This window comes from Hylobates moloch, unplaced genomic scaffold (assembly GCF_009828535.3).
Source record: "Hylobates moloch isolate HMO894 unplaced genomic scaffold, HMol_V3 SCAFFOLD_5, whole genome shotgun sequence".
Classification (NCBI taxonomy): Eukaryota; Metazoa; Chordata; class Mammalia; order Primates; family Hylobatidae; genus Hylobates; species Hylobates moloch.
The window spans coordinates 147,178,340-147,206,325 of NW_026652280.1; the positions used below are offsets into that span (position 1 = coordinate 147,178,340).

Sequence of the window (27,986 nt, forward strand, 5' to 3'; positions counted from 1 at the left end):
GTTGATTGGTTGGTTGTTTTTCAATTATGCCATTAAGCTAAACATTTCTGTTAAATTACCTTATCCTTTGTTCTCTTGACTGTTTTCTTTGTAATGTTTGACGATGAGAGTGATACTTTGCTGAAAGGTCTTTCCCCTCTTGTTTATCTGTTGTCAGTATTTTATGTTGAATACGTGAAGAACGTTAAAGTCCTAAAACATTTAAAAAAAAAAAAATAAGAATCACCTAGGATGGAATAAGATGGAAATGATCGCAATGAAAAATAAAGTTGCAGTTACAGAGTTCTGAGTTTTTCTACTTTAGATTACATTATGTACCTACTAATGAAGACTAAGGAGTTTATTTCATTATTAAAAATGTCCCCATAAATAATGAAATAGGAATGCCTGATAGTATAGCTAATAGTAAGTAAGGATATTTTTATAAATTTACTTTTAAAAATCAAAATGAATATCTTAACTCAGTTTTGGTATCAAATGGCTCATTGCAGCCATTTAGATTCTTGAAGGTAAATTTTACTTGGTGCTGATAGAAATTTTATGCATGATTTGCTGATAGTTTAAAAAAAGCTGATCTTTTTCTTGCATATGACAAAAGCAAAAAATACAATAAAATGTCTTTGCATTTTTTTTTTTTTTTTTTAGACAGAGTCTCGCTCTGTCGCCCAGGCTGGAGTGCAGTGGCGTGATCTCGGCTCACTGCAAGCTCCACCTGCCAGGTTCACACCATTCTCCTGCCTCAGCCTCCTGAGTAGCTGCGACTACAGGCGCCCGCCACCACGCCAGGCTAATTTTTTTGTATTTTTAGTAGAGACGGGATCTCACCGTGTTAGCCAGGATGGTCTCTATCTCCTGACCTCGTGATCTGCCCACCTCGGCCTCCCAAATTGCTGGGATTACAGGCGTGAGCCACTGCACCCGGCTGTCTTTGCATTTGTTAAAAGGCTGAGAAGAATTTAGAATGGCAATATTACTAAGAATACAGAGTCTATAATTATCACTTGCTAGCTCCAAAATACAAATTTTTCTGGAGTTTTATTTGCAAATTATATTTCTCTGGATTCAAGAAATATGCAAGAGAATAGAAAAGAAGAATGAGGGAGAGAAAAAAGAGGGAGGGAGAGAGAGTGAGAGAAAAAGAAAGAGAGAGTGGGGAGGAGGGGAGGAGGACGAGTGGGTAGAGGAGATGGTAACCAGGGAAAGCACAGTGTCTCCTAATGCTACATTCTGCTGTGGCTAAAAGGTAAGAAAGACTAAGCAAAGAATTATTATGTAGTCTTAAAGAATTATTTCCAATGTACTTTGCATGTAACACACAACATCTAACTACTGTTAGTTAAAGGCTCGTATTCCTTCCTCTTCCCCTCCCTCTCTCATATCACTTTCTCTTTCTCTTGGTTTCTCTTTCTGTTCTTTGAATATTTCCATTTCCTTTTTTCTAATAGAATGCAGTCTACTCACCTGAATTACAATGTCATGCTGACTTAAGTCTTTCTGCTTCTTTATCTTTAAGAAAAAAATTCACTGTACTATAGAAAATCCAAATTAAAGTAAGAAATTCATGAGGAATTAGTGATTCTGATTCTTATCACCAATATATAGTGGGCTCTTTTTAAGCTATGGAGGATCTTTTGAAGGACAGTGGAATATTTATCTTGCAGACAGATTGATAGTAGAATTGAAATAGTAATGAGGACAGTTTATATCAGAACATGTACAATTAAATTTGGTTATAAAATTTGTAGGTTACATGGGAAATATTTCTTTCTTGTTAAAAGGTATATAGTATATTAAGAACATTAAAAGTTTCTTATTACAGCATTTCACATTTGGGAGAAGATTAAAGAATATTGATATATCTAACTTTGAGAATCTAACTTTCATTTTCTTTTGAAATTCTTTCAGTATTACAGCACTCTTAGGTTTATTATTTCCCTATGAAACATTTCTGAAACATCTGCTAAGTTTTAAATATTAAGAGATTTTAATATTATAAGAAATGTGTGGTATACTCGAGGTAACTTTAAGAGCTGTTTCTTATTACCAAATATTTGTAACTGTTATTTGTAGATATTAATTCAAATTTACAAAATATATGTCCCTATGAATAAAATTAATACTTTCTATGTATTTGAAAATTACATTTTAAATTATTTTTATGTAGCACACTTGCCAAATGTATTTCACTTGCCAGGTGCAGAGTATAATTGAAAGTCATTTGGTGGTGTTTTTATTCAGACATGATAAGTACAGAGAATAAATGCCATTCAAACTGTTTGATTCTTCCATTTTAACTTTGGGAAGAAATTGAAGTTAAAATTTTTTTCTTGACAAATTGCAGCTAAAGTTCTTCAACTTATGCCTTTTGTCTGCAAACATTGAGGGAAATTGCCCATAAATATTCAGCTACCTGAATAAATTAAGACCTAATGTGCTTGAAGAAAGATGTTTTGAGAGTATCCTTTTGGGGTAATGTTCTCACCAATTTACATGCAAAAGTGAATTTGTATCACTTAAACTAATTTTCAAAATGTTTGACAAAGACCAGCATTATCTTCTGCTCAGAAGCTTCCTCTAAAAGTATTCACATTGTTCATAGAAATCAAACTGCTGAGTTTTCTTTCGCTCCTTTTAAGGGCTTTTGATCCTTATATGGATATAAGAACCTGTTTTGCATATACTGTTAGACAAAAAACATGAATATTAAGCCATTATTTTTACATTAGCAAGTTTTCACAAGGTGAGTTTTTAACATTTTAAAGACATTTTGTTTTGTGTGTTACTCTTTTTGTCTGATCACCTCTAAAATTATGAACACTACAAGAATAATACATACTGAATAACAAAGCAGCTTGAAATATTTATAACTAAGAAAGCAACTGTTAAATGTTCATAAACAAAGTTGTTTGGAGACTCCTTTATTAATTTTTAATTTATCTTCAGTCAATTTCTTATTACTTCCAAATTCCTGCAGGGGATTCTGTTAATTAGTCTTGTGTAAAATATTCATTAAAACCAGCTTTCTATTTTCTTCTTTTATTGCAAATTTACATTTCGAATCTTATCACCAAAATAAATGCCATTGTGTAGAGGAACCATATTAATTTGGATCAGCCACCTAAAATAGAAGCTCATACAGCAAAAGATATGTAATATAAAATAGACTAACATTGAGGTACTATGTTGATTGATCACCATTTTGCAATAGCAGATGGATATCTAGTTCATGTTTGAAAAAATATCAACACTACGTAAAATAGAGTGTATTTGAAATCTGGTAAAGTAATCTAAGATGAAGTAATAATGAATTTGTACCTGTATACTTTTGCACATTAAAAACATTTCAGAAACAACATATAGTTTAGTTAGGGATTCAAATTTAATCAACAGTGACAATGTTGACTTTAAATTTAAATCATTGGGTAGCAAAAGTTTTACTGAGTTTTTTCAGTTGTTATTTGTTTTAAAATATTTTACTTGTCTTTCCTTACTATGCATTATGTAGTTTTGATTCTGTGCTGCAAATAGCAAAGTAGTATAGGAAATGGAACATCAATGTGAGTTTAGTATTACTAATACAGCTGTTGACTTTTCCCCTAACATAGTGTATGTTAGTAAAACATTCATACAAACATCTCTAAAAGAAATATATGTCAGCATTGTAAGAAAAGTTTGCAATGCCAGGCATAGTATTTTCAGAGTGAAATTCTTGGTTTTGTTGAAAACTCTTAGACTTCCAAGGGTTTCGATACATCTTAGAAATATGAGTTTGGCTACATCTTAGAAGTCTAAGAGTTTGGATAGACCTTAGAATTATCTTAACATAACTCATCTCTTCTTAAAGTCTATGTCCAAATTTTAAGTCTTCAGTCGTTAATTAAAATATGTAAAATATAACTACCAGATTAGAAAGTTTACTAAAATAAAATAATATTATTTACTGGAAAAAGTGGGAAAAAACATATTTTATAGGAAGAAAAATGTAATTACACTCAAACAAATAGAGCATATTTTGTTTGCTCTTATGCGGGGTGGTAAATTTATTGCCAAATTAAAGTCCTCATGAGTGACAACGCATTTACAGCATAGAAACATTTAGTAACAGTAAGCACAGGTCTCAAGGTTCTAACTCTGTCTTCTGAGATTAAGTCAAAAGGGAGGCAAAGATTTAGGTGGCACATACTGCTTCAATAACAAAACCAACTGGACAGGATGTTTAGAATTATACATATCAACATTAAAAAATACATTTGTTTAATAAACAGAAAACCTAATAGAAAACTGAATTTTGGGAAGACAAAATGGCAATATTGAACCAGATCTCTAAGTAATAGATGGAAATATATTCCAAGAAATAGTTAATTGCAGTGCCCAATGGCCAATCATTACAGTCCACATGCCAGGTTAATTTTACCTATCAGTCAACACTGTTTTGAATTAGTTATTCTCCTAAAATCCCACCTAACCTGATTATTATCTAGCCTGCATTGACTTCTACATCTTGAACACAAAAGTATTGTCATTCCATAGTAACATACACATCTAAACTAATCTAACTAATCTACCAGTCTAACATTGTAGTAATTTTTTAAATGTTGACTTAACATGCCTTGCTGGCAAAGAATTTATACTTGCCCTCCACATATTAGCAGTCATGATTGCACAGCTGCATGATTTTTGAGTCTTGAAGCAGCCCAATTATCAAGTATTCCCTAACTTATATAAAGCCCTTTACCATATCTTAGAGTCTCTTCTTTGTTTGAGTCTATGATTTCCCTTGATCATGTACTCTGTTTCTAGCTTGAAAATTATCCTCAGCTGGGCGTGGTGGCTCACATCTGTAATCCTAGCATTTTGGGAGGCCGAGGTGAGCGAATCACAAGGTCAGGAGATCGAGACCATCCTGGCTAACACAGTGAAACCCTGTCTCCACTAACAAAAAATTAGCTGAGCATGGTGGCGGGCACCTGTAATCCCAGCTACTTGGGAGGCTGAGGCAGGAGAATGGCATGAACCCAGGAGGCGGAGCTTGCAGTGAGCTAAGATCGTGTCGCTGCACTCCAGCCTGGGCAACAGAGCGAGACTCTGTCTCAAAAAAAAGAAAAAAAATCATCCTCATGTCTTAGATGGTGGAGTGAGCAGTAACAAAAGAAGATGGAATTCAATCCTCTCTTTTACAGGTGAGCACTTTGAGGTCAAGCACAGGTATACTCAGTGAACGGAGGGTCAGCTGGACTTGGAACCACTTCATATGCTCATTCTCCATTAAAAAAAATTGAAAGTAAAAAAAGAGATTGGATAGTGTGTGTGAGTGAGTGTTCTATGAGAAGAAAAATAAAAACACCTGGGTGTTTAAGTTCTACCTCAACCCTTACCCTGAGGCAAATGTTTAAAGTTTCCTCATCTGAAAAAGGCAAAATAATTTCCTGCTTTGTTTCCACAGTGCTGTTGAGACCTCAATAATACATACATAAGCATACTCTAGGATATAAGGATAAGTTATAGTAATATAGTAAATTACACCATCTGTCCCTTGTTCTATGAGTTTTTCAAAATGCACATGTGTGTTTTAAGGAATATTGACCAGTTTAGTTTCATGCAGAATTGGGATGATGCTTTTCCAAAGAATCAGTAACAACACTGTCTCAGAAATGTAAGAATTATTTTTTTTTTTCTGAAAATATCCTCAGTTGTATCTGAAAAACACTTTCAAATTCAATCTGTGGTTCCTTTTTGGATACATCTCCCCACAACCAGAGAGTTTCCCATTGAAAATATTGCCATGTGCAGCAGGCTCTTGCTCCTGAAAAGACTGTGTTTCATCTTTACCAAAATATATTCTTCATTTATTTTGAAACAAAGAAACTGTGAGCAAAGGCAGTGTCTTTTAATAAAGAACACTTAAATTTTACACTATTCTAAAAATGTTTTCTGTCCCATCTTTCAATAGGTGATAGGAAGCTGAGTATTTTGAAAACAAAACAAAACCAAACAAAATGGCACAATGTAACTTGGGGAAATCATAAAATATATTTCATTTTACTGTATGCATTATGAAAATCAAAGCAAACTACAGTTATTATTATGAATATATCTGGTTGTTCCAATAGATTTACATGAAATAGTTGCTCATAAAGTTATATCTCAACAGTTTCAAAAGTATCTGCTATCTCAAATATTTTTAAAGAAATAATTAGTGATCAAATGCATGTAAAAATTATTAAAAGGGCAGTTTTTATTAAGAATATAATTGTTTCTATTTTTATATTTGTAAAGAATTAACTAAGCAATTATATACACTACACTAAAACATACAGTAGAGCAAAACAACTAAATATTACATCATATCATTTGGTTACACGGCTAGGGTTTTATCATAGCAAATGATCTTATCTTTACTTCACTATGCAACAAAAAAGAAAAAGTTATTATCCACCACCATTTTAAACACTAGTAACAACTTATGCACAAAAATTCACAGCTATAAAATATACTGTAAAACATTTAGAGATATTTTTATTTACATTCAAAAATCTTTGTAAGTTAGGATTCAGGTTGAAAAGGATGGGGTTTACAACAGAATTAAAGATTAAGAATTCATCATTGCAAAATGACATTTCTTTTGACAGCATAACTCAATTGCTACTCAAAAATAAATCATTTATGTTTCAAATGCTGTGAATATTTATTTAGTGTCATACCTGTCATTTGTTTGACTTATTTCCCCAAGGATAGAGAAGAACAACTGTATATCTCTTATTACAGAGCCAAAATTATTTCTGGTAGCAAAAAAATCACAATGGTATGTACCTTAAAATGAGCAGCAGAATTTTTTTGTGTGCTAAAAAATCACAAAAACAGCCAATAGAATTCTCCTAACACCACTCAATTTGCTCTGAAGCCATTAGTTTATAAAATATCATTCAAATGCAACATTACAAAAATCTATCCAGGCTATTTTACAGGATGATATTTTTATTACATTTAATAAAAACAAAAAGAGTCAAATCCCCCAGCTGTTTCCAAAATTTAAGTCACAATGTGGTCTCAATATTTTTGTGCCTATATTGTCGTGCCTGTGCCAATATTTTCCCTAAGATCCACTCATAAGGCTGACTTAAGGGTCTAACATGAATGCTGGAACTGATAATAGGTAGAAATTGAGAAACAATTCTAGGAAACTAAGTTAGACAGTTAAGATAGACCCTGAATTAATTGAGTTAGACATCTAAATTAAGACACTACCAATTTTGGGTAGAAATGAGTCTTATTTTAATTAGATTACAATGTACCTGTAAATTAATATGCCAATGTTTTAAAACAACATTTTAAAGTAACTTACCGCTGAACTAACACAGCTTCAATTTTATCATATTGTTGGGGATCAGTAGATTTAAGATATATATAAAAAAACATTTTGCCTGCTGAATGATTTTGGGCAAAGCCTTAACACTCTGTAAAAGGCAATGATAATTTCTATCTTGTACTATTGTTGCCAAGATTGACTAAAGATTTATGTGAAAGTTGCACTGTCACACAACGCTTTATACTAATATAATGGATTACTGTGCTAATGGTAGTGATTAATATTTTGGGCCAATTTAACCAGATTATATTTTCATCCAACTTTAATGCAGTCTTTGGTAGTTAATCCACCCTGCATAAACCAAGTAAAATATATAGATTTATCAGATAATTTAATCTTTTTTATTGATACATAATAGATGTACATATTTTTGGAGTACATGTGATAATTAGATATATTCATGTAATGTGTAAAGATCAAATCAGGGTAATTGGGATATTCATCACCTTAAATATTTAATTTTTTCTTTATGCTAAGAACATTCGAATTGATAGATTTGAATCTTAATGAAAATCTGTTGGCAAAAATAAAGTAATAAATTGGCACACAAACCAATGCATCATGGTAAGTGGAGCGTATGCTGAAGTCGGTAATCCATTTGGGGTTCTAATCACTTTATATATCCTTCATTTGGTTTCTGTTGGTCTGTGAAATATATGGATTGGATTATAGATCCCCCAATTTTCTATTTAGCTATACATTTTCATACTTATTTTCAAAATAAAAAAAACAATGTTGTTTTATAAATCACAAATAACATAACAATACTGATAGCAAATTGTACTTTTATGAGTCAAACATTATTTCATAGCCATTAGCTCAAATTGTCTTCAACATCTCCACCTCCCCCTAAAAAGCTGTGATGTGAGAATGGTAGAACAGACATTACTATCCCATTTTACAGAAAAAACCACTAATGCCAATTAAGGTTATAAGTGTCAAGAATAAAACCATAAGGTGTTCAATTGATACTGGAGTCCAGATTATTTTTTAATTTCAAGACAAAAAAAGAATTTCAGAATTCCTTTTGATACGGAAGTGCTGGAAATGGAAGAACATGGTCCGTTTAAATGATACAGGAGGAGGGAAGGGAAAAGCTGGGTGTAGGAGGGCGTGGTCCTTGGCTAGGGCTCCACCCCCACCGACCTAGGTGAGGACAGGCAGTCCTGCCATTTCACCCAAATGTTGCATTTCCCAAGACCACCCTGGCCCACCACGTCCCCATCCTGGGCCTATAAAATCCCGAGACCCTAGCAAGGCAGAGACAGAGGCAGCTGGCAGAGACAGAGGAGCAGTTTGGCAGAAGACACAAGAGGCTGGACGTCGAGAGGACGTCAATGGGAGCACGCTGGCAGAAGAGCACACTAACAGACGAGGGTACACTGGCAGGCCATCGAAGGGTGGGATGAGGCGGAGTTTGGCCGGTGCAGTTGGAGGAAAGCTGGGGCTGCCAAATGGCTCAACTCTGAGGGAAAACCATCTTTCTTCTGGCTTCCTTATTGTCGGACAGCTGCTCCCACTCAATAAAACTTTGCACTCATTCTCCAAACCCACATGTATGGGATCTGATTCTTCCCGTACACCAAGGCAAGAACCCAGGATACAGAAAGACCTCTGTCCTTGTGACAAGGTAGAGGGTCTATTGAGCTGATTAACACAAGCTGCCTAGAGATGGCAGACTAAGAGAGCACCCTGTAATACATGCCCACTGGGGGTTCAGGAGCTGTAAGCATTCACCCCTAGACAGTGCCATGGGGTCGGAGCCCCACAGCCTGACCATCTGTATGCTCCCCTAGAGGTTTGAGCAGTGTAGCAATGAAGGAGCGAGCCACACCCCCTGCCTCAAACCCTGTAGGGGAACAAGCTAACTTTTCCCGTTTCACTTAAAACATCTTTCTAATAAATGAAAAAAGTCACTGACCATAGAGTATGTTTATTTCTATTAAAAATAAAATTTTCCATGAGTTAAAAGACAGATTAAAAATAGAGATTAAAGTGCTTTATTTCACTTATTAATATATAAAAGCAAGAAAAACGTATTTAGTTTTCATTAAATATTTTTAACAAATGGTGTTAAAATAATTATTCACTGAAGTTTTGAGATATTCGGCACTTCTTAGCAAGTTCTACTTATATTTCAAATAGCACATCTAAAAAAACATATAATTATTATATGACATTTAAAAGTATTAGTGTTTTTTTCTCTGGATTTAAACGTGAGTAAATAAATCATATTATATCTGTAAAACTTCTAGAGTTGGCAAGAATCAAGTTTAGTCACATTCATATTTTATTTTAAAACCATGAATTCACTTAATAAAAATGTACTCATACAATTAATAACAATTGCTTTTAGATACAATAATGTTTCTTTGATTCAAAATAAACATTCATGAGCTATGTTAAGATATGTAAATAAACATTTTAGGAAAATGATCTGTAGCTGTATTTCTGAATGTTCATGTAGTATGTTACCAGCTTTGATACAGTTCATGAAATTTGAAATACAGCGGTACAGACTGTACCATTTATATGTCAAAGACATTTTAATGCTACCTCTTGAAACTGTTCTACTACTGATTTCCTGGTGAAAAATAATACATTTAAATAAACTGCAGGTAGCTGAAAGACTACCACAAATTAAGATACAATAAAAGTTATGTACTTCTTTTAATAAATTCAATATAGAAAGTTCATAACGAGTTTAAATTTTCCTTTTGTCACTGGGTGACATCAAATAATGTATAACTGTCACAAGACTATTAGCATACAGACTGAGGAAAGACTTGACAACAAATGCTAACAAATAAATAAACTTTCTAGTGCAACTTTAAACTTATTCTGGACTCTATTCCTTATTTTAGGAAACTAAATTCAGAACAGGGTGAACATATGCACTGCATTTTAACACCTATGTTTGACAAGATTTGTGGAAATAAAATGTCAGAATACTAGTTTTTGAGGGCACTGGAACTTTTAAAACCATGAAGTGAACTGAAAAGAAGAAAGGGAGGGAGAGAAGGAGGGAGAAAGAAAAAGAAAGGGAAATGGTGATGGGAGGGGGGTGCAGAGCAGAGAGCAAGGAAAAAATTCCTGATGCCTTAACCAACAAACTTGCCTCCCTTTGCCTTGTGTTCCATCACTTGGAGCAGTTTGTCAGTCGGCAGAATGAAGAAGTAATTCACAGATTCTGCACATTCCAGTCATAATCACAGGAATGAATTCTGGACTTCCTAAGATTTCACTGAGGAGATGCAACTTGGCATAACCCATGTGGAAATTCATTTCATCTGTTTTCATTTTATTCTATCTATCATGTATTTGTGATGACTAAATGGGAAAGAAAAAATGAAATTCTACCATAAGAATTTGTTAAATATCATTTTAGCTATCAGTTGTCACACCTGCTATTTGATGCATTTCAGTCAATTGACACAATTATATATTTTTGCAACCTATATAATTTCTGAAGCCTTATTTATTTCACAGTGAATTCAATTTATTTTATTCGAATGTCTTGACAGATACCAAATATTTGTTTCTCGTATGTTTAAATATTCTTCAGTATAAATCTGTAAGGTATTGAATAATACGCCTGTTTTTAAGCTAAAATGAGTCACTATTTTTCATGATGTCATGACAGCTCTGTGAAGGCTCTCTTTAGAAACATCCAGGTCAGCACATGCACTTAGATTTGCACACGATTTCGGAAAGGCTTTCTAATTTTTATTTTTATTATACACAAATTACAGTTGTATATAATTATAGAAGTGGTGTTCCACTTTTTTAATACAACATGGAAAGAGTAAATTAAGCTAATTAACATATTCATCACTTCAAATATTTAACATTTGTTGACAAACACATTAGAAATTTACTCTCAGCAACATTGAAACATACAGGACGCAATTATCAGCTATATTCGCCAAGCTGTGCAATTCATCTAAAAAAATAAAAGGTATCTCTCCTTACTGAGGCTTTGTACCCTTTGACTATAATCCTCCCATTCCCCCACAGCCCAGTTGCTGGTAACCACCATCCTACTTTTTGTTTCTGTGACTTCTTCTATTGTTTTAGGTTCCACATATAAGTGAAAATATGTGGTATTTGTCTTCCTGTATTTGGTTTATTTCACTTAGCATAGTGTTTGTCCATTCCATCCATATGAATTTCAGGACGTTTTGAGGCTTCTTTTTATCTCTTCACAAACTCCTCTTAAGTTCTGAAGCTCTATCAATCTTCTATAGTTAGTTCTGTATCAGTTACCTCCAGAATTCTATTATTAGACTGATATATCCATTTCATTTTTAGTACCAAATATACATATATTTATATATAATCCCATATAGGATTAATCTCTCTTAAATACAACATAAACATAAACAAAAGCAGATTTTAAAAGATGAAATAAAGATACAATGAATAATATTTTACTGCTTCCTTATTGAGATGGCTTTAGAACATCATTATCTTTATTCTTGAGTGAGATTAATAAATAATGATAGTATATTATGTAAAAATCTTGTTTCAAAAAGGGATCTTGAAAGTTAGGTTTTTGGCTAAATTTTTGTTAAATCTGATGAGTCACTGTTTTTACCTCTAAATGACTCATGCTGGAAATAGCAGAAGTATCAGCATCCCACTTTCAAGACGAGCTGTCTACACACACACACATACACACTCATATATCTATATCTCTCTCTCTCTATATATATATATGCGCACACACACACACAATACTAGGTTATTCATGTGTACTTTTATGAAGATGGTTTTTCAGTGAAACTTCTGACAATTCTACCTAAACAGGAATTTCTCATTTAGATGCTGAAAACAAAAATACCTCTATGTGTTAATTTCAATTCACATATATTTTAATTTCTTTATGATTGGCCTTAAGTAATTTAAACAATATTTTTCTCTTAACTTATTTAAATATTTCCTAGGTTAAGCAGTTTAAATGTACGATTTATTGGAAACAATTAAGATGGCCAGGCATGGTGACTGATGTCCCTAATCCAAGTGCTATGGGAGGCCAAAGTGAGAGGGTTGCTTGGAGTTTAAGACCACCCTAGGCAACAAAGCAAGACCCCATCTCTACAAAAAATAAAATTACAAAATTGTCTGGGCATGGTGGCATGCACCTGTAGTTCTAGCTACTTGGGCATCTGAGATGGGATGATCCTTTGAGCCCAGGAGTTTGAGGCTGCAGTGAGCTATGACCACACCACTGCACTCCAGCCTTGGTGACAGAGCAAGACTGTACAAATAAATACATATAATTAATTTCCTGGACTTCTGTTTCTACACTTGCATTATATCTTATTCAGATCTCTCTCTATAGGTGCATCATTTGATAAAAGAAAAGAAGGAATGAAAGAGAATGCAATCTCCTAACAGAGGTATCTCTTTTGGATTTTTCCTGCCAAATATATTTTAATATTATGGTAAAGTTTTATTTAGTAAAAAATATTTTATGTCATTCATTACTCAACATTCACTTACTAAAATATATCTGAATGCACAATATTTTTGAGCACTATTCTGGATATTGTAGATGTCTTTTTTAAGAGTTGGTATCTGCTTCCTTCCTTTATATAATAACTCTCAGTCTTAAATTAACTGAATTGACAGGGTTCCACCCAAATTTCCTCGGCAGCTTTTTCTTTTAAATCTACTGCAAATACAATTTCTTCAACTCAATAGAAAATAGGTAGTCCTTATCAACCACAAATAATTACTTAACTGTGTATGAATGGGCACATAAGGGTCAGTCCCCACCCTGAAAGCCTGAGTTTAGAATAAATCCTGGAAATAGTGCTCAGTTTATCAGGGAATATGAAAGTTGACATTTCTATAGTTAACGTGCTTTGTCTCTGGTACTGATAGAAGAAAAGAAAAGACTGATCTAATCATTCCACTGTTCCAAATTACATCATAGATAGTAATTTAAAATGAAAACATACTTCATAGACCTACTCTGTAAGGTTTCTATTTCATGCTGTGACAAAGTATTTAGGGACTGCGAATGACAGATGTGAAGTACATTAGCAAAATGAATAGTTACTTCTTCCCACCAGAGGAAGCACTTTTTTTTTTTTATCACAACAATTTATCACGAAAGAGGTGGTGATTTAAGAGGAAACATTGAAACTAAAGTACGTATTGCAAAGGAAGTTAGTAAATTGAAATTATGACTAAAACACTAGTAAGCAGAAGCTTTTGTAAATGCTTTGGAAGAGCATTTTCGTGACTGATTTTAATACGTTGAAATTAAACTGTATTACTTAAAAGGTTAATAAGTGAAAAAATGTACAAGTCTCAGTACCTCATGACAAAGGAAAGAAGGAAGCTTAACCCCGACTTAGATATTACTTGCATATTTCACTCACTGGCTTTGGAGTATCATTACCTGTATTCTTCAGTGAGATTAATAATGAATGTAAGTATATTATGTAAAACATTGTTTCAAAAAGAGAGCTTGAACATTATTTTTTGGCTAAATTTTTGTTAGATCTGATTAGACTGTCACTATTTTTACCTTATAAGACTATTGATACTTGAAACAGTAGAACCATCAGCATTCCACTTTCAAAACCAGCAGTCTTTCTCTCTCTCTCCACACACACACACACACACACACACACACAGAGTTATTATTATCTATTTCATGAAGATAGCTTATCAACCAAACTTCTGACTGGGTAGAATCTTGCCTAAACAGGAATTTCTCAGTTGGTTGCTGAAAATAAAGTACCCATACATGTATATTTTGATGTGCATATATTTTAATTTATTTAGTTATAATTAGCCCTCAATGTTTTTAAAACTGTTGCTCTCTTAATTTAAGTAAATTAAGAATCATTTAACTTTTTTTGGATCATTTGACTGATATTGCAGCAAATACTGAATTTCCACTGCCTAAGTATCTGGTAAATATTTTTTTCTTTCCATTCAAACATTTTAGAAGTAAATACAAGTCTAAGTTCAGAATCGAAATGCTTAAAAAGCAGATAAATTTGATTAATTCTATTTTATTTAATTTTCTTTGCTTATCAATAGCTATTAGTGTTTAGAAAGTGTTATTTCAAGGCCATATGTGTTCGAGAAGACCTCTGGAGCCAAATGTGTGTAATAAGTTATTATAAATGCCAGAATTACAAAAGGGAAACCTGATTTTGACGCAGGAGATTTGGGTGTGGAGGCAGGGAACCAAAGGCTGTTTCACACCAACTTCATAGAACTGAATTGAAAGGAAAACCCTCACTTTTCACACCTAAGTAACTAAAGGACCAGAGGCTACTCCCTTTGCAAACCCCATTTTTTTCTGCATGGCAGATGAGAAATTGGCTGTCCCCAGCAAATCAGGCTGAGTGCAGGTGGAATCTTCCTTTGCAACTTTGTAACTTCACTCCAGCCTCTGAATGGTTGCTGTCCACAACCAATCAGATTGGTTGTGGTGAGCCTTCATTCGCATGCAAAGTATAACTTTGTAACTTCACACTAGCCTCTGATTGGTTGCTTCTTGTAACCAATGAGATGTTTGCACAGGAGTGTGACCTTACATGGTTGGAAAGGAAGAGAGAATAGGAAGTTGCTACATAATTTTAAACAACCACATCTCATGAAAGTGCACTTAGTATCATGAGAACAGCAATGGGGAGTCCACCCCCATGATCCAATCACCTCTCACCAGGTCCCTCCTCCAACATTGGGGATTTAATTCGACATGCAATTTGGGCAGGGACACAAATCCAAACCGTATCAATAAGTATGTATAACTATCCTAGTCCCCTCACTATCAACACTTAAAGCAACTCAAAAAGACAAGAGAAAGATTGAATAGGAAGCTCAAAGTGATGACATGTCATCTAATGATCTGTTCAGTCATAAAATTTCAACCTAAGTGATTCACTGTCTTGTGTGTTGATATCAAAGTTCAGATATGTGGTGGCTTATGCCTCTAATCCCAGCACTTTGGGAGGCCAGCAAGGGCAAATCACCCAGATCAGGAGTTTGAGACCAGCCTGGCCAACATGGTGAAACCTCGTCTCTACTAAAAATAAAAAAACTAGCAGGATGTGGTGGCACACACCTGTAATTCTAGCTATTGGGGAGGCTGAGACACAAGAATTGCCTCAACCTAGGAGGCAGAGGTTGTAGTGAGCTGAGATCGTGCCACTGCACTCCAGCCTGGGTGAGAGAGTGAGACTCCGTCACAAAAAATAATAATAATAATAAGTGTAGATATCTTTGCAAGGGTTCAGTCTTTATTAGCTAATGTAATAATGCATAATGTGAGGGGTTAGATGTAAAACGGGTAATTGGTGTTTGGGAGAGTGCTGGAAGCAGGAGACCCAGCAAAGGGTTCAAATCAAAGGAATGGTAAAAGTAGAAGTGAAATTAGGATGGAGACTGAATTACTATATCATAGTTTTGTCTAGCACTAGTCTCAAACACAGTCTGTCAGCTGAAGTCTATTTCTTTTCAGAAGGGTAAATTTTTTAATATAAATGTTTGTCTTTATTAATCAATTCTATCATAAACATGGGTCTAGGTGGACATATTCCATATTAGCATTTGCAGGTTTATTATGAAACAATGACTGAAAATTGCTACCATTATTGAAAATTACTACATGCTGGAATTGTGCTTGATATGCATCATCTCATTTAATGCTTATAGCAAAACTATAAGGCAGATATAGTCTTTATATTCCCTGATAAAAGCAAAGCTCAGTTGCCCAGCATCACAGAACTTGTAAGTAGCAAAAGGAAGATTCAAAACTAGGGTTTCTGAATGCAAAGCCTGTGCTCTACATGTGGATTATGGCTCCTAGGAAGAAACATGTCAGTAATTAGCCACAAAGTGTGGCATCTCTACGGCCTAGAGATAATAATTTTAGTGTTTAATTTTTGAGTGTTGAGATAATCTATTGAGGTATTTATAATTTTTTATACAACAATATCAAATTTCCTTGTCAAGAAATGTTGACACTGCTTTTTAACAGACTGAGTGCAGACAAAGTATTGGAAAGATTAATAATTCATTTACCAAATACTTGAAACCCCTCCTATAACAATTTATGCCTAATTTACTTTCAGTTACACACCTTTATAAAAATTAAGATTTTTAGATTTATATTAGGATAGTAATATTAACAACCTCTCTTGAAATTTTATGGAACCCAATGAGTCAATTTTCATGAAGTACCTTGTAATTTCTAGTTTAAAGATGTTTAATTTAAAAAATATATAGATTCTAATAAAAAGATCAGGTGTGAAATTTATTGAACTGAAAGCAAGTTGTTCTTTATGTGTAATTAATCATGGGTCTTACATTGACATGAACTAAAAAACTCTAGCTTATTGCAACTCAGCCTCACTAGAACAGCCAAATGAGAGAACAAATTGTCCAAGTAACATCAACCTAAAGAACACAATAGAAATTAACATAAGTATAAATGTCAAAATTGCTGTCATTTAATATTCATTGGCTGCCTGATGAATGGATGTAACTATGATAAATGCTGTAAGAGTGTTAAAGAGAGGGAGGATACCCTGGCTCAATAGCATAGGAAAAATAAGTGATATAGTATGATTTTAATAGTTGTAGAACACAGAGCCCCTTTAATTTATAGCAAGCATTGTTTACTCACAACTACATTGTTTATAAAATTTTATAAATTATTTGTATTATAAAATATTTGATACAGATGAAAGACCATGTATAAACACTTACACATTTTAAAGCATAATAAACCAGATACCACTATATGTACTAACTAATCCTCTTGTATCTCTTACTTTTAATCTTTCACCCAGAAGTACCAGTACCCTAAATTTTCTTGTGTATGCTTTTACTATTAATGATTTTAGCATGCATGTATCTATCCCTGAACAACAAATCAGTTTATCTGTTTTTGAAATTTATAAAAATGCTATTATACTTCATGTTATCTTCTTTTTTCTCTTTCTCTTTCTTTTTTCTTTTTCTCTTTCTTCATTGTTTCTAAGACATATCTTTATATCTTTACATTACTGAAAAATATTATGTTATTTGAATATACTTCAGTTTAATTTTTAGTTCTCCATATATTCATGGAGGTCGTTTTCAATTTTTTGTTTTTATTTTGTGTTTGTTTGTAGTGCTGCAAACAAAGCTGCTATAACCCACTTTGTATTTGTCTCCCAGGGCAGGTGTGCAAGTTTCTTGGCCTATATGTCTAGAAATATAATCGCTGAGTGTTAGGCATTATTTTTTTGCTAAGTCAATAAAGCAAAATATACTTTCACTTGATTTACATCCACACCACCACTTGGTATTGTCAGGCATCTTACTTGTTACCAACCTCAGGGACATTTCTGTTGTGTTTTCAAACTCTATTGAGATTTTGTTTGGAACTTTATTGAATCTGTGGATCAGTTTGTGGAGAAATGGCAGGCTTAAACTCAGTATATCTCACCGTTCATTTAAATTTTATTTAATGATTTCCATTATATTTCTTAATATTTTCTATGCAGGTCTTCCAATTTTTATCATATATACTGTTACCTGTAATTTTTGTAAATGGTGTTTTGTTTTGTTTTGTTTGAGATGGAGTCTCACTCTGTCGTCAGGCTGAAGTGCAGTGGCACGATCTCGGCTCAGCCTCTCGAGTAGCTGGAACTACAGGCACCTGCCACCACCCCAGTTCATTTTTGTATTTTTCAGTAAGACGGGGATTCACCATGTTGGCAAGTATGGTCTTGATCTCTTGACCTCGTAATCCACCTACGTTGGCCTCCCAAAGTGCAGGGATTACAGTAGTGAGCACCACACCTGGCCCAAGTGGTATTTTTTAATGGAGCAAAATGCATTTGACTTTTATCTATTGAGTCTGTGTCTATCTACTTTGTCAATCTTTCTTATTATTTCGAATAATTCATACATTATATACATATATAATAATATATACATAATAGCAGCTTTGTTTATTCTTTTCAATCCTAATATGTTGTACTTCTTTCTCTTTCATTTCTTTTCCTTTTTTTTTTTTTTCTTTTTTGAGACAGAGTCTTGTCCTGTCATCCAGGCTGGAGTGCAGGGGGGTGATCTCGGTTCACTGCAACATTGGCCTTCCAGGTTCAGCAATTCTCTTGCCTCAGCCTCCCCAGTAGCTGGGATTACAGGGGTGCACCACCATGCCTGGCTAATTTTTTATTTATTTCTATTTATTTATTTTTCTGAGATGGAGTCTCACTCTTTTCGCCCGGGTTGTAGTGCAATGGCGAGATCTTGGCTCACTGCAACCTCCACCTTCTGGATTCTGGCAATTCTCCTGTCTCAGCCTCCTGAGTAGCTGAGATTACATGCTTATGCCACCATGTCCAGCTAATCTTTGTATTTTTGGTAGAGATGGGGTTTTGCCATTTTGGCCAGGCTGGTCTCGAACTCCTGACCTCAGGTGATCCACCCACCTCGGCATCCCAAACTATTGGGATTACAGGCGTGAGCCACTGCACCCAGCCTAATTTTTGTATTTTTATTAGAGATGGGGTTTCATCATGTTGGCCAGGCTGGTCTTGAACTCACAACCTCAAGTGATCCACCCACTTTGGCCTCCCAAAGTGCTGGGATTACAGGCATGAGCCACCACTCCTGGCCACACTTCTTTTTCTTACTCTGCCAGGCTTTCAGCACAATGTTTCAAAGAAGTGAAGATAAAAGTCATTTTTGTCTTTTTCTTGATTTTATTTATTTATTTATTTATTTATTTATTTATTTATTTATTTATTTATTTATTGAGATAGAGTCTTGCTCTTTCACCCAGGCTGGAGTGCAGTGGTGTGATCTCCGCTCATTGCAACCTCTGCCTCCCGGGTTCAAGTGATTCTCATTTATCAGCCTACCGAGTAGTTGGGATTACAGGCATGCACCACCACACCTGGCTAATTTTTGTATTTTTAGTAGAGACGGGATTTCACTATGTTGGCCAGGCTGGTCTCTAATTGCTGACCTCCGCGGATCCACCTGCCTCAGCCTTCCAAAGTGCTGGGATTACATGCATGAGCCACTGCACCGGGCCTCATCTTTTTCCTGATTTTAAAGCGATATGACTAATGTTTTCTATTAAGACTGATAGTTTCTATAGATGCTTAAATTTAACACGTTATCATTCTAAAGATGTTTTAAAATATCATACTTTTAGAAATTAGAGATGAACATTGAGTTTCATCAAGCAATTATTTTCTGTATCTATTGAGGTGATTCTATTTTTTCCCTTTTAGCCACTTAGGGTGATAAATTCACCTGAAAGTTTTCTAAGTTCATAGTTGTCTCAAGTTGAATTCTTGGGATAAATTAAAACTGCTTTTTTCCTATACATCAATGGATTTTTTCTTATACACTAGTGGATTTGACATTTATCTTTTTCTTACACTGTTTTTGCTTAATTTTGATTTCCATGTTGTACAAATCTTATAGGCCAGGTTGCTTTTCTTCCCCCATTCTCAATATTCATATAAAATGGATTTAAATAATATATTCTTTAAAAATGTGATTAAACTCACATGTAAAATTATCTGGGTTTGATGTTTTCTCTGTGGGAAGACTTTTAAATACTTGAAAGTTGTTATAGGACTACTCTAGCATAATTTTTTAATCAGCCAAGACAAATTATTTTTGTCTTAAAATGTATCCTTTGGGTAAATATTACAAATTAATTTGAAAAAAATTATTTTTAATTCTGTCTTTATTACCTTCTACTGAAAAACCAGTAATCTTGGTATATTCAAAATTCGAATTGCCCAACATATTACTCATAATTTTCTGACTATCTTAGAGGCAATAAATTATCATTATTCATTTTAAAGATGAAGAAACTAAATCACAGAAAAGATTGCTCAGCTTAAGTGTTATAGTTGGCCGGGCATGGTGGCTCATGCCTGTAATCCCAACACTTTGGGAGGCCAAGGCAGATGGATCACTTGAGGTCAGGAGTTCGAGACCAGCCTGGCCAACATGGCAAAACCCCATCTCTACTAGAAATACAAAAATTAGCTGGGCATTGTGGTGCAAGCCTGTAATCCCAGCTACTAGGGAGGCTTGAACCCTGGAGGCTTGATGACGTTGCTAGAATCTGAGGGAATGGCTTGAACCCAGAATGTGGAAGTTGCAGCGAACCGAGATCACACCACTGCACTCCAGCCTGGGCAACAGAGTGAGACCCTGTCTCAAAAAAAAAAAAAAAAAAGGAAAGAAATAAATAAGAAAGAAAGAGAGAGAGAGAGGGAGAGAGGAAGGGAGGGAGAGAGAAAGGAAAGAAGGGAGGAAGGGAGGGAGGGAGAAAGAATAAAGTGGCAAAGTCAAAATTTACATCTAGGATGTTTTGTTTCAGAGCCTGTGTTCACTAGAATTGTGTCCACTAGAAGTCCTGTGGTTTCATGTCTTGTCTTTCATCATAAAAGTTATCCGTTTTCCTTTTTTCAATTAAAAAAAAATCAACTACAGTCAGGATGGCAAGGTCTATAGAAACATTTCTCCTATTCTCACCAGTGAAGTTAGAAGTTCCCAAAATGAAGAGTATTGTATTCATAGAAGATGGACAAGGTTTTGAGCAGACACAGGCATTGGAATGCAAAAGAAATAATAATGCACATAACAAGAACAATGTTATACTTCAAAGGAATCATCTCCTTCTACTAATAAAGCTTCTTGTGTAGTAAAAAAATTTAACCTGGCAGGGCGCAGTTGCTCATGCCTGTAATCCCAGCACTTTGGGAGCCCGAGGTGGGTGGATTGCGAGGTCAGGAGTTTAAGAACAGCTTGGCCAAGATGGTGAAACCCCATCTCTACTAAAAATACAAAAAAATTAGCAGGTGCCTGTAATCCCAGCTACTCAGGAGGCTGAGGCAGAGAACTGCTTGAACCGGGAGGCGGAGGTTGCAGTAAGCCAAAATCGTGCCACTGCACTCCAGTCTATGCAACAGAGAAAGACTCCATCTCAAAAAAAAAAAGAATATCTTACCCTAAGACATGTATGGCCTCTGCCATGGGCTCCTCCTTAGAGGTAATCCTTAAGCTCTTAGAACGTCCTGCTTGATAAAAGTGTTTTTTTGCTTTTAACCTGGAGGCCTTGGGCCACTTCAAACAGTCAATGCTAACAATGTGATTTATGTTAGAGAGTTTGAGTTACACATTATTAGCTTGACTTCTGGAGGGTCCAGAGAGTGAAGTCAGCACCATTAAAGACCAACCAGGTCTGTGAGACTGAACTCCAATAAAACCTCTGGACATCAAGGCTCGAATGAACTTCCCCAGTTGGTAATACTCCATGCATATTTTCACGTTGTAAGTAGGAGGAGTTGACAATATTTCTCTACTGAATATGGGCAACTAGAAGCTTCATATTTGAACTCTCCTGAGCTGGCCCTCATATGTTTCTTCCCTTAACCGATTTTAGCCTGTATTCTTTCATAGTAATAAACTAGAACCATGAGTTTCATAGCTTTCAGTGAGGTTTGTGAGTCCTTTTAGTGAATTATCACAACTGAGAGGAGTCATGAGAACCTCTAAATTCTACAGGTGATGTCAGAATGAGGGTGTTCTTGTGGACTCTTCTCTAGATTTGTACTTAGTAATGACACACATTAGTTTGCCTGATTCCCAGCTCTCTTAGAATAGGTCTTCTTGGGAAATGCTTTCATTTCTAATGCAAAGAAAATTGTGCAGGCAGCCACATTAAGGCAAGTCACATGTTCAATTTTCTACAATGGATCTAATTCATGCCACTGTATGTGTATATCTGTATATCATGACATATATGTGTGTGATGTGTGTGTATGCATGTATATATGGGTGTATATATATACACATATTTTCATGTATATATATGTGCATACACATATATGTTTGTATACATATATATACATATACACACATATATACAATTGATTAACTATCTTTTTAGACTGCAAGCTTCAAAAGGCAATTATCTTGTCTGTCTTATTAGTTTACAGGGTTTTTATTTATTTACCATTCAAAATTGATAGACTTACTGATTGATTCATTGATTTAATCATTTAGTGAACATTATTGTTTGCTATATGCCAGGCACTGGTCTATATGCTGTGTGTCCCACAGTAAAGAGTTCAGATTAGACAAAAGTTTCTACCCTTATGACTCTTACAATCTATCTATATATATATCTTGTTGCCAGGAGGAGTTAACACTATTTCTCTACTGAAAATGGACAACTAGAATCTTCACATTTGAACTCTCTTGAACTAGTCTTTGTGTGTCTCTTCCCTTAACTAATTTTAATCTGTATCCTTTTATCGTAATAAACTATCACAATGAGTTTCGGTTTATAAACACACACACACACACACACACACACACATATATATATATATATATATACACAACTATGTATTTTTTCAGATGGTAGTAAATTCAGTGGAGAAAATGAAGAACTTGGAAAAGGAATGACAAATTTAGGACTGCAGTTTTTTTTTTTAATAGTGTTGTCAGAAAGGGTCCTTTTATAAGGTGACATTTAAGCAGATACCTAAAGTGCAAAAGCCATGTGGCAGTGCTAAGCTGGTGACTGAGACAGACAACGGCATGTGAAAATTAGGGTGGAACTTGAAGTCCTCCAGGAGACCAGCACTTGCACTAGGAGAGTTGAACTGAGTTTGGAGGTGGGGCAAGAGGGATTATAGAAGGTGAAGTTAAACAGACACAGGTGAGTTCAGGTTATGTAGGGATCTGTGGGTCAGTGGCAGAGCTTTGGCTTCAATTCTGAATGAACATGAATTGTCATTAGACAATTTTGACTAGAGCAGTGTCACGATACAATTTACATCTTAAAATGATTACTCTGACTGCTGTGTTGAGCATGGACTATATAAGGCCAAAATTGGGAGTAGAAAGTCCAGGTAAGAGACAGATGGAGAAATCTAGGAAAGCAATAATGGTGGCTTGGACCAGTATCAAGGTGGTGGTAGCAGTAAAAAGTGAAGCGATTTTGAATAGATTGTGAAGATAGAGTTCATGGGCCAGGCAGTGTGGCTCATGCCTGTAATCCTAGCACTTTGGGAGGCTGAGGTGGGGAGATCCCTTGAGTCCAGGAGTTGGAGATCAGCCTGGGCAATACAGTGAGACTCTACAAAAAATACAAAAATTACCTGGGTGTGGTGGTGTCTGCCTGTAGTCCCACCTACTTGGGAAGCTGAGATGGGAGGAACCCTTGAGTCTAGGAGGTGGAGGCTGCAATGGGCTGTGATGGTGCCACCGCACTCCAGTCTGGGCAACAGAGTGATATCATGTCTCAATAACAACAACAAAAGGATAGAGCTCGCAGAATTTGCTGATGGGTTAGACTGGGTGTGAGAGAGAAGTCAAGGGTAATTGAAAGGATTGTGTTGCAAGTAACGGGACAGAATTACTTATAACTTATAACTTAAAGGTGGAAGTATACACAGTTCAGTTTCAGATTTCAGTTCATTCTCACACTGATGTAAAGAAAATACCTGAGATTGAGTAATTCAGAAAGAAAAGAGGTTTGACTGGCTGACCGTTTTGCAGGCTGTACAGGAAGTATAGTGGCTTCTGCTTCTGGGGAGATCTCAGGAAACTTATAATCATGGTGGAAGGCAAAGGAGAAGCAGGCATATCTGACATGGTCAGGGCAGGAGCAAAAGAGAGTGGGGAGAGGTGTCACACACTTTGAAACAACTAGATCTCATGAGAACGCACTATTGCAATGATAGCTCCAAGTGGGATGGTGTTAAACCATGAGAAACCATTTCCACGATTCGATCACCTTCCACCAGGCCCCACCTTCAACGCAGGATTAAAATTGAACATCAGATTTGTGAGGGGGACACAGATTCAAACCATATTGGGGTTTTGTTTTGTTTGGGGTTTTTTGTTTCTTTTTTGTTCTGTTTGAAGGAGTAAATAGGAGAAGAGAAGTGGAGAAGTTTAGTTTTGGAAAATGTTTTAGACCTTTGAAGGGCAAAGCCAAGTAACCAGTTCTAGGTGCTAGGATTGTAGTTAAAACATAACAAATATAAACAACAAGGTCCTGAGCTTCGCAAGGCTCCCAGCTGTCCTCTTCACCATGACATTCCTAAGGCCTTGCACAGTGCCTTGCTCTTAGGTGTTCAATAAATATTCAAGACATGAAGGAAAAAAGAATTGATCATTAAAATTTAAAATCCTGCCAGGATTTTGCCTCTATAGGAGCTATGCAGCAGGTGTACTTGAGGATAGTGCCTGGCAAATTCCTCATAATTCAACTTCAGATCTATGCATTTCTGATGTCTACCCTTTGAGTAACATGCTTCCTGTAACATACTTGATTTTGAACAGTGATATCCATGTGAGTGGTTAGTCAGAAAACAGACCTCCAGATAAGTAAATAAGTTAAATTGAACAACATGCTTTAGTGTTATTTATTAAAATACTGGATGATTTGGTGTAAAACAATAACTCTGATTTTTCCATAATTGATAGAAGTTTTTCTGACAATAATCGGCCAAGATATTCGGCTGTGTCTCGAGGCCACTCCTGAAAAGAGGAAGTTTGTTTTCCTGTTGTTCTGACAGGAAGAGGTGGATCTACTTCATCAACATGCAGTACCAAATTGTTAGGATACAAGCTAAAAAGGAGGAGTGAGTTAAGATATGGCACTCTTTAGTGTCATATATCTATATAGCATCATGTGTGTGCTTATGTGTGTGTGCCCACGTACTGAGTTTGAAATGCTAAACAAATCTCTTGCTATGGGTTGCAGGCAAATCAATTTAAAAATGCTGATGTGACAGTAGAAACCAAGGCTTTGAGATGGGATCCAGGCACCATCTCACTGCCACTCACCAGCAAATGACATCAGACTCACTCTATTCTTGTTAAGCCTCAGATATTTACTTCTTTTCTTTTTTCTCCAGCTTTATTGAGGTATAATAACAGAAGTGTATACGTTTAAGGTGTACAACATGATGTTTTGATATAAATATACATTGTGACATAATTAACACAAATTAATTGACACAGTCATCACTTCACATGGTTACCTTTGGGTCTTTGTGGTGAGAACGTTGAATATGTACCCTCTTAGCTAATTTCAAGTGTACAATAATGCAGTAATATTAGGTATAGTCACCATGGGGTACCTTTGATCTCCATAATTTGTTCATCCGGCATAACTGAAACATTGTACTCTAACCCATATCTCCCTATTTCCCAATTTCTCCATGTCCCAGACCCTGGCAACCACTGTTCTACTCTCTGTTTCTATGAGTTTGGCTATTTTAGATTCTATGTATAAGTGAGATGATTCAATATTTGTCTCACTTAGCATAGTGTCTTCTAGGTTCATCCACGTCATCACAAATAGCAGGGGTTTCTTATTTATGGGTGAATAATATATTTCATCATATATGTATATACCACATTTTCTTTATCCATTCATCTGTCCACAGGTGCTTATTTCTATATTCAGATCTTCATTTGAAAAATGGTGAGGCGTACTTATTTCATGGAGTTATCTCAAAATGAACATACATTTTCATCCACCAAATGCTTTAAACTGGCTGGTTCTGTAGGGCAAAAAAACTCACACTTTTTTTCCCGCTCTATTCTCATACCACAACAACAATCAAAATAGAAGACTTCTCTGTGTGTGTGTGTGTGTGTGTGTGTGTGTGTGTGTGTGTATGTGTGTGTGTTTTGTTGCCACAGAGCAAGAAAGCAGTCAATTCTATTGTTAGACACTAGCTGGGTGTTCTCCAATTCAATTTGGGTGCTATCTACCTGGAGATAGCAGAGCCTGCTACCTTCTAGGAAACTCCACATGTTCAGGTGTCCGGAAGCTCCCCTATCCCTGTCCTCTTGGGCCTCTGTGGAGACTTCATGATTGAAGCATGGATAATTGTCCTGATACATGATTGAACAAAACGGTTATGATCTAATACTAATAGACTGAATGGAGAAACACAGAAAAGCCTGTGTGATTAGATTCTTGGCCTCTCCATGCAGCCTCCTTCCTTGAATGTGGGATAGGAACCTTTCTGAAGTAGGGATCTTATGACCTACAAGGTAAGTCAGAGAATTTCTTTACAGCCAACTCAGAAGGGCAAGAGAAGATTTCTGCCCTGAAGAGAAAAAGGAGCAGGTGAAAGGAGGGGGGGAGAAGGTCAGAGAGAGACAAAGACTCTTTACTGAGAACTGTTCCTGAGGCCTAAAGCTCCCCAGCATTATAAAAAGGGCCGTGGGAGTTAATGAGCCAGGAACCATGGACAAAAGCATATAATATCACAACACTTGTGCATTAACAAATATTTACTACATAGTATTTATTATTATAAATAGCATTGTATATGTAATTTGCATCTTTCTGTTCTTTACTTAAAGTTATACCCTAATAGTCTTCCATGTCGTTGAATAGAATTTATAAGAACCATTTAAAATCGTGTTTATAATACTTACTGTGGTCAGTTTTTCCAGTATTCAGGGCTATTTTCAGGAATCAATACTCTGGTACTCTTTTATTAACATTAAGTCATCATGTTGGCATTTTAAAAATCTGAAATCTGCGTCATTATTTTATTCAGATAAGATCATTGACTCTATTATATAATTAATGTGAAAAGAGAAATCAATTACTCATCTAGCCAGTTCTATGCTAATGAGTCTAAATAGGCAGTGTATTGTGATATTGCAAACCTTCTTTTTCAAGAACAATTTTTATTCTGTTTCAAAAACATTTCAAAGTAGTAGACTATGAAAAAATCAGAATTGAAACTGATAAAGGTAAGTCTGCACCAGACTTTTATCTATTCATGATAAAATTAAAGGACAACCCAGGAAAATACACTTTGAAATGAAACAGAATATATAGTTTGCTACCAATGAGAAGTTTGCAAAATCAGGAAAAAAATCCTAAAATCTTATTTAAAATATCTCCACAAGGTTATCAACTGAGATTTTTATATTCTTTGAAGGTAATTATTTAGAGAAAAGTATTTGGAGTTATTTCATAGCCTGTCTCTGCATCATTCTGTTGACTAACATAGAATCAAAAGGGCTTCTTCATCAGCAGGTAATAATCTGCACAAAAATACACTCATGAGTTAATGTTGACAATATAGACACTTTTTTGCTGTTTTTTGGAAAAAAGATCAAATATCATTTTCCTTTAAATGTTTCCTAATTATAAATATATTTTTCACTTTATTTTGTTCCCTGAAAATACTTCATTATGTTTATATTTCAATGCAAAATATAAATTTATAATTCTACTGCATGTCTTATTATAAATTTATAATTTGTTGTGTTTAAAATGTATCATGCATTTATTTTGTTTTATTGTATTAATTCAAAACTGTTTTTTAAAAGAAAAGAACAACATTGATACAGCATTTTGAAATTGGCTAAAAAAACCAATATTCCCATTTGCCCTAATATTACTATCACCAATTTTTTATGAACAGGTAACATTGACTCTCCATGGTATAATTTTCTTAACTATTTCCTTTTTGTTGCCTTTCCTTTTAAAAATTGTTTCCAGGCTGTGTGCCGTGACTCACACTTGTAATCCCAGCACTTTCAGAAGCCAAGGTGGGAGGATTGC

The 27,986-nt window shown here is 35.1% G+C and overlaps 1 protein-coding gene across 1 annotated transcript in view; it reads left to right on the forward strand.

The window, feature by feature from the left end:
• The first annotated feature begins 1,175 nt into the window (after window positions 1–1,175).
• Window positions 1,176–27,986, forward strand: part of ADGRL4 (adhesion G protein-coupled receptor L4) — a 153,668-nt gene continuing 126,857 nt past the window's right edge. The window contains exons 1-2 of the mRNA XM_032155506.2: window positions 1,176–1,243; window positions 12,711–12,768. Of these exons, the coding sequence (XP_032011397.1) occupies window positions 12,750–12,768 (19 nt within the window). The 5' untranslated portion in view covers window positions 1,176–1,243; window positions 12,711–12,749. The remainder of the gene's footprint in view (window positions 1,244–12,710; window positions 12,769–27,986) is intronic.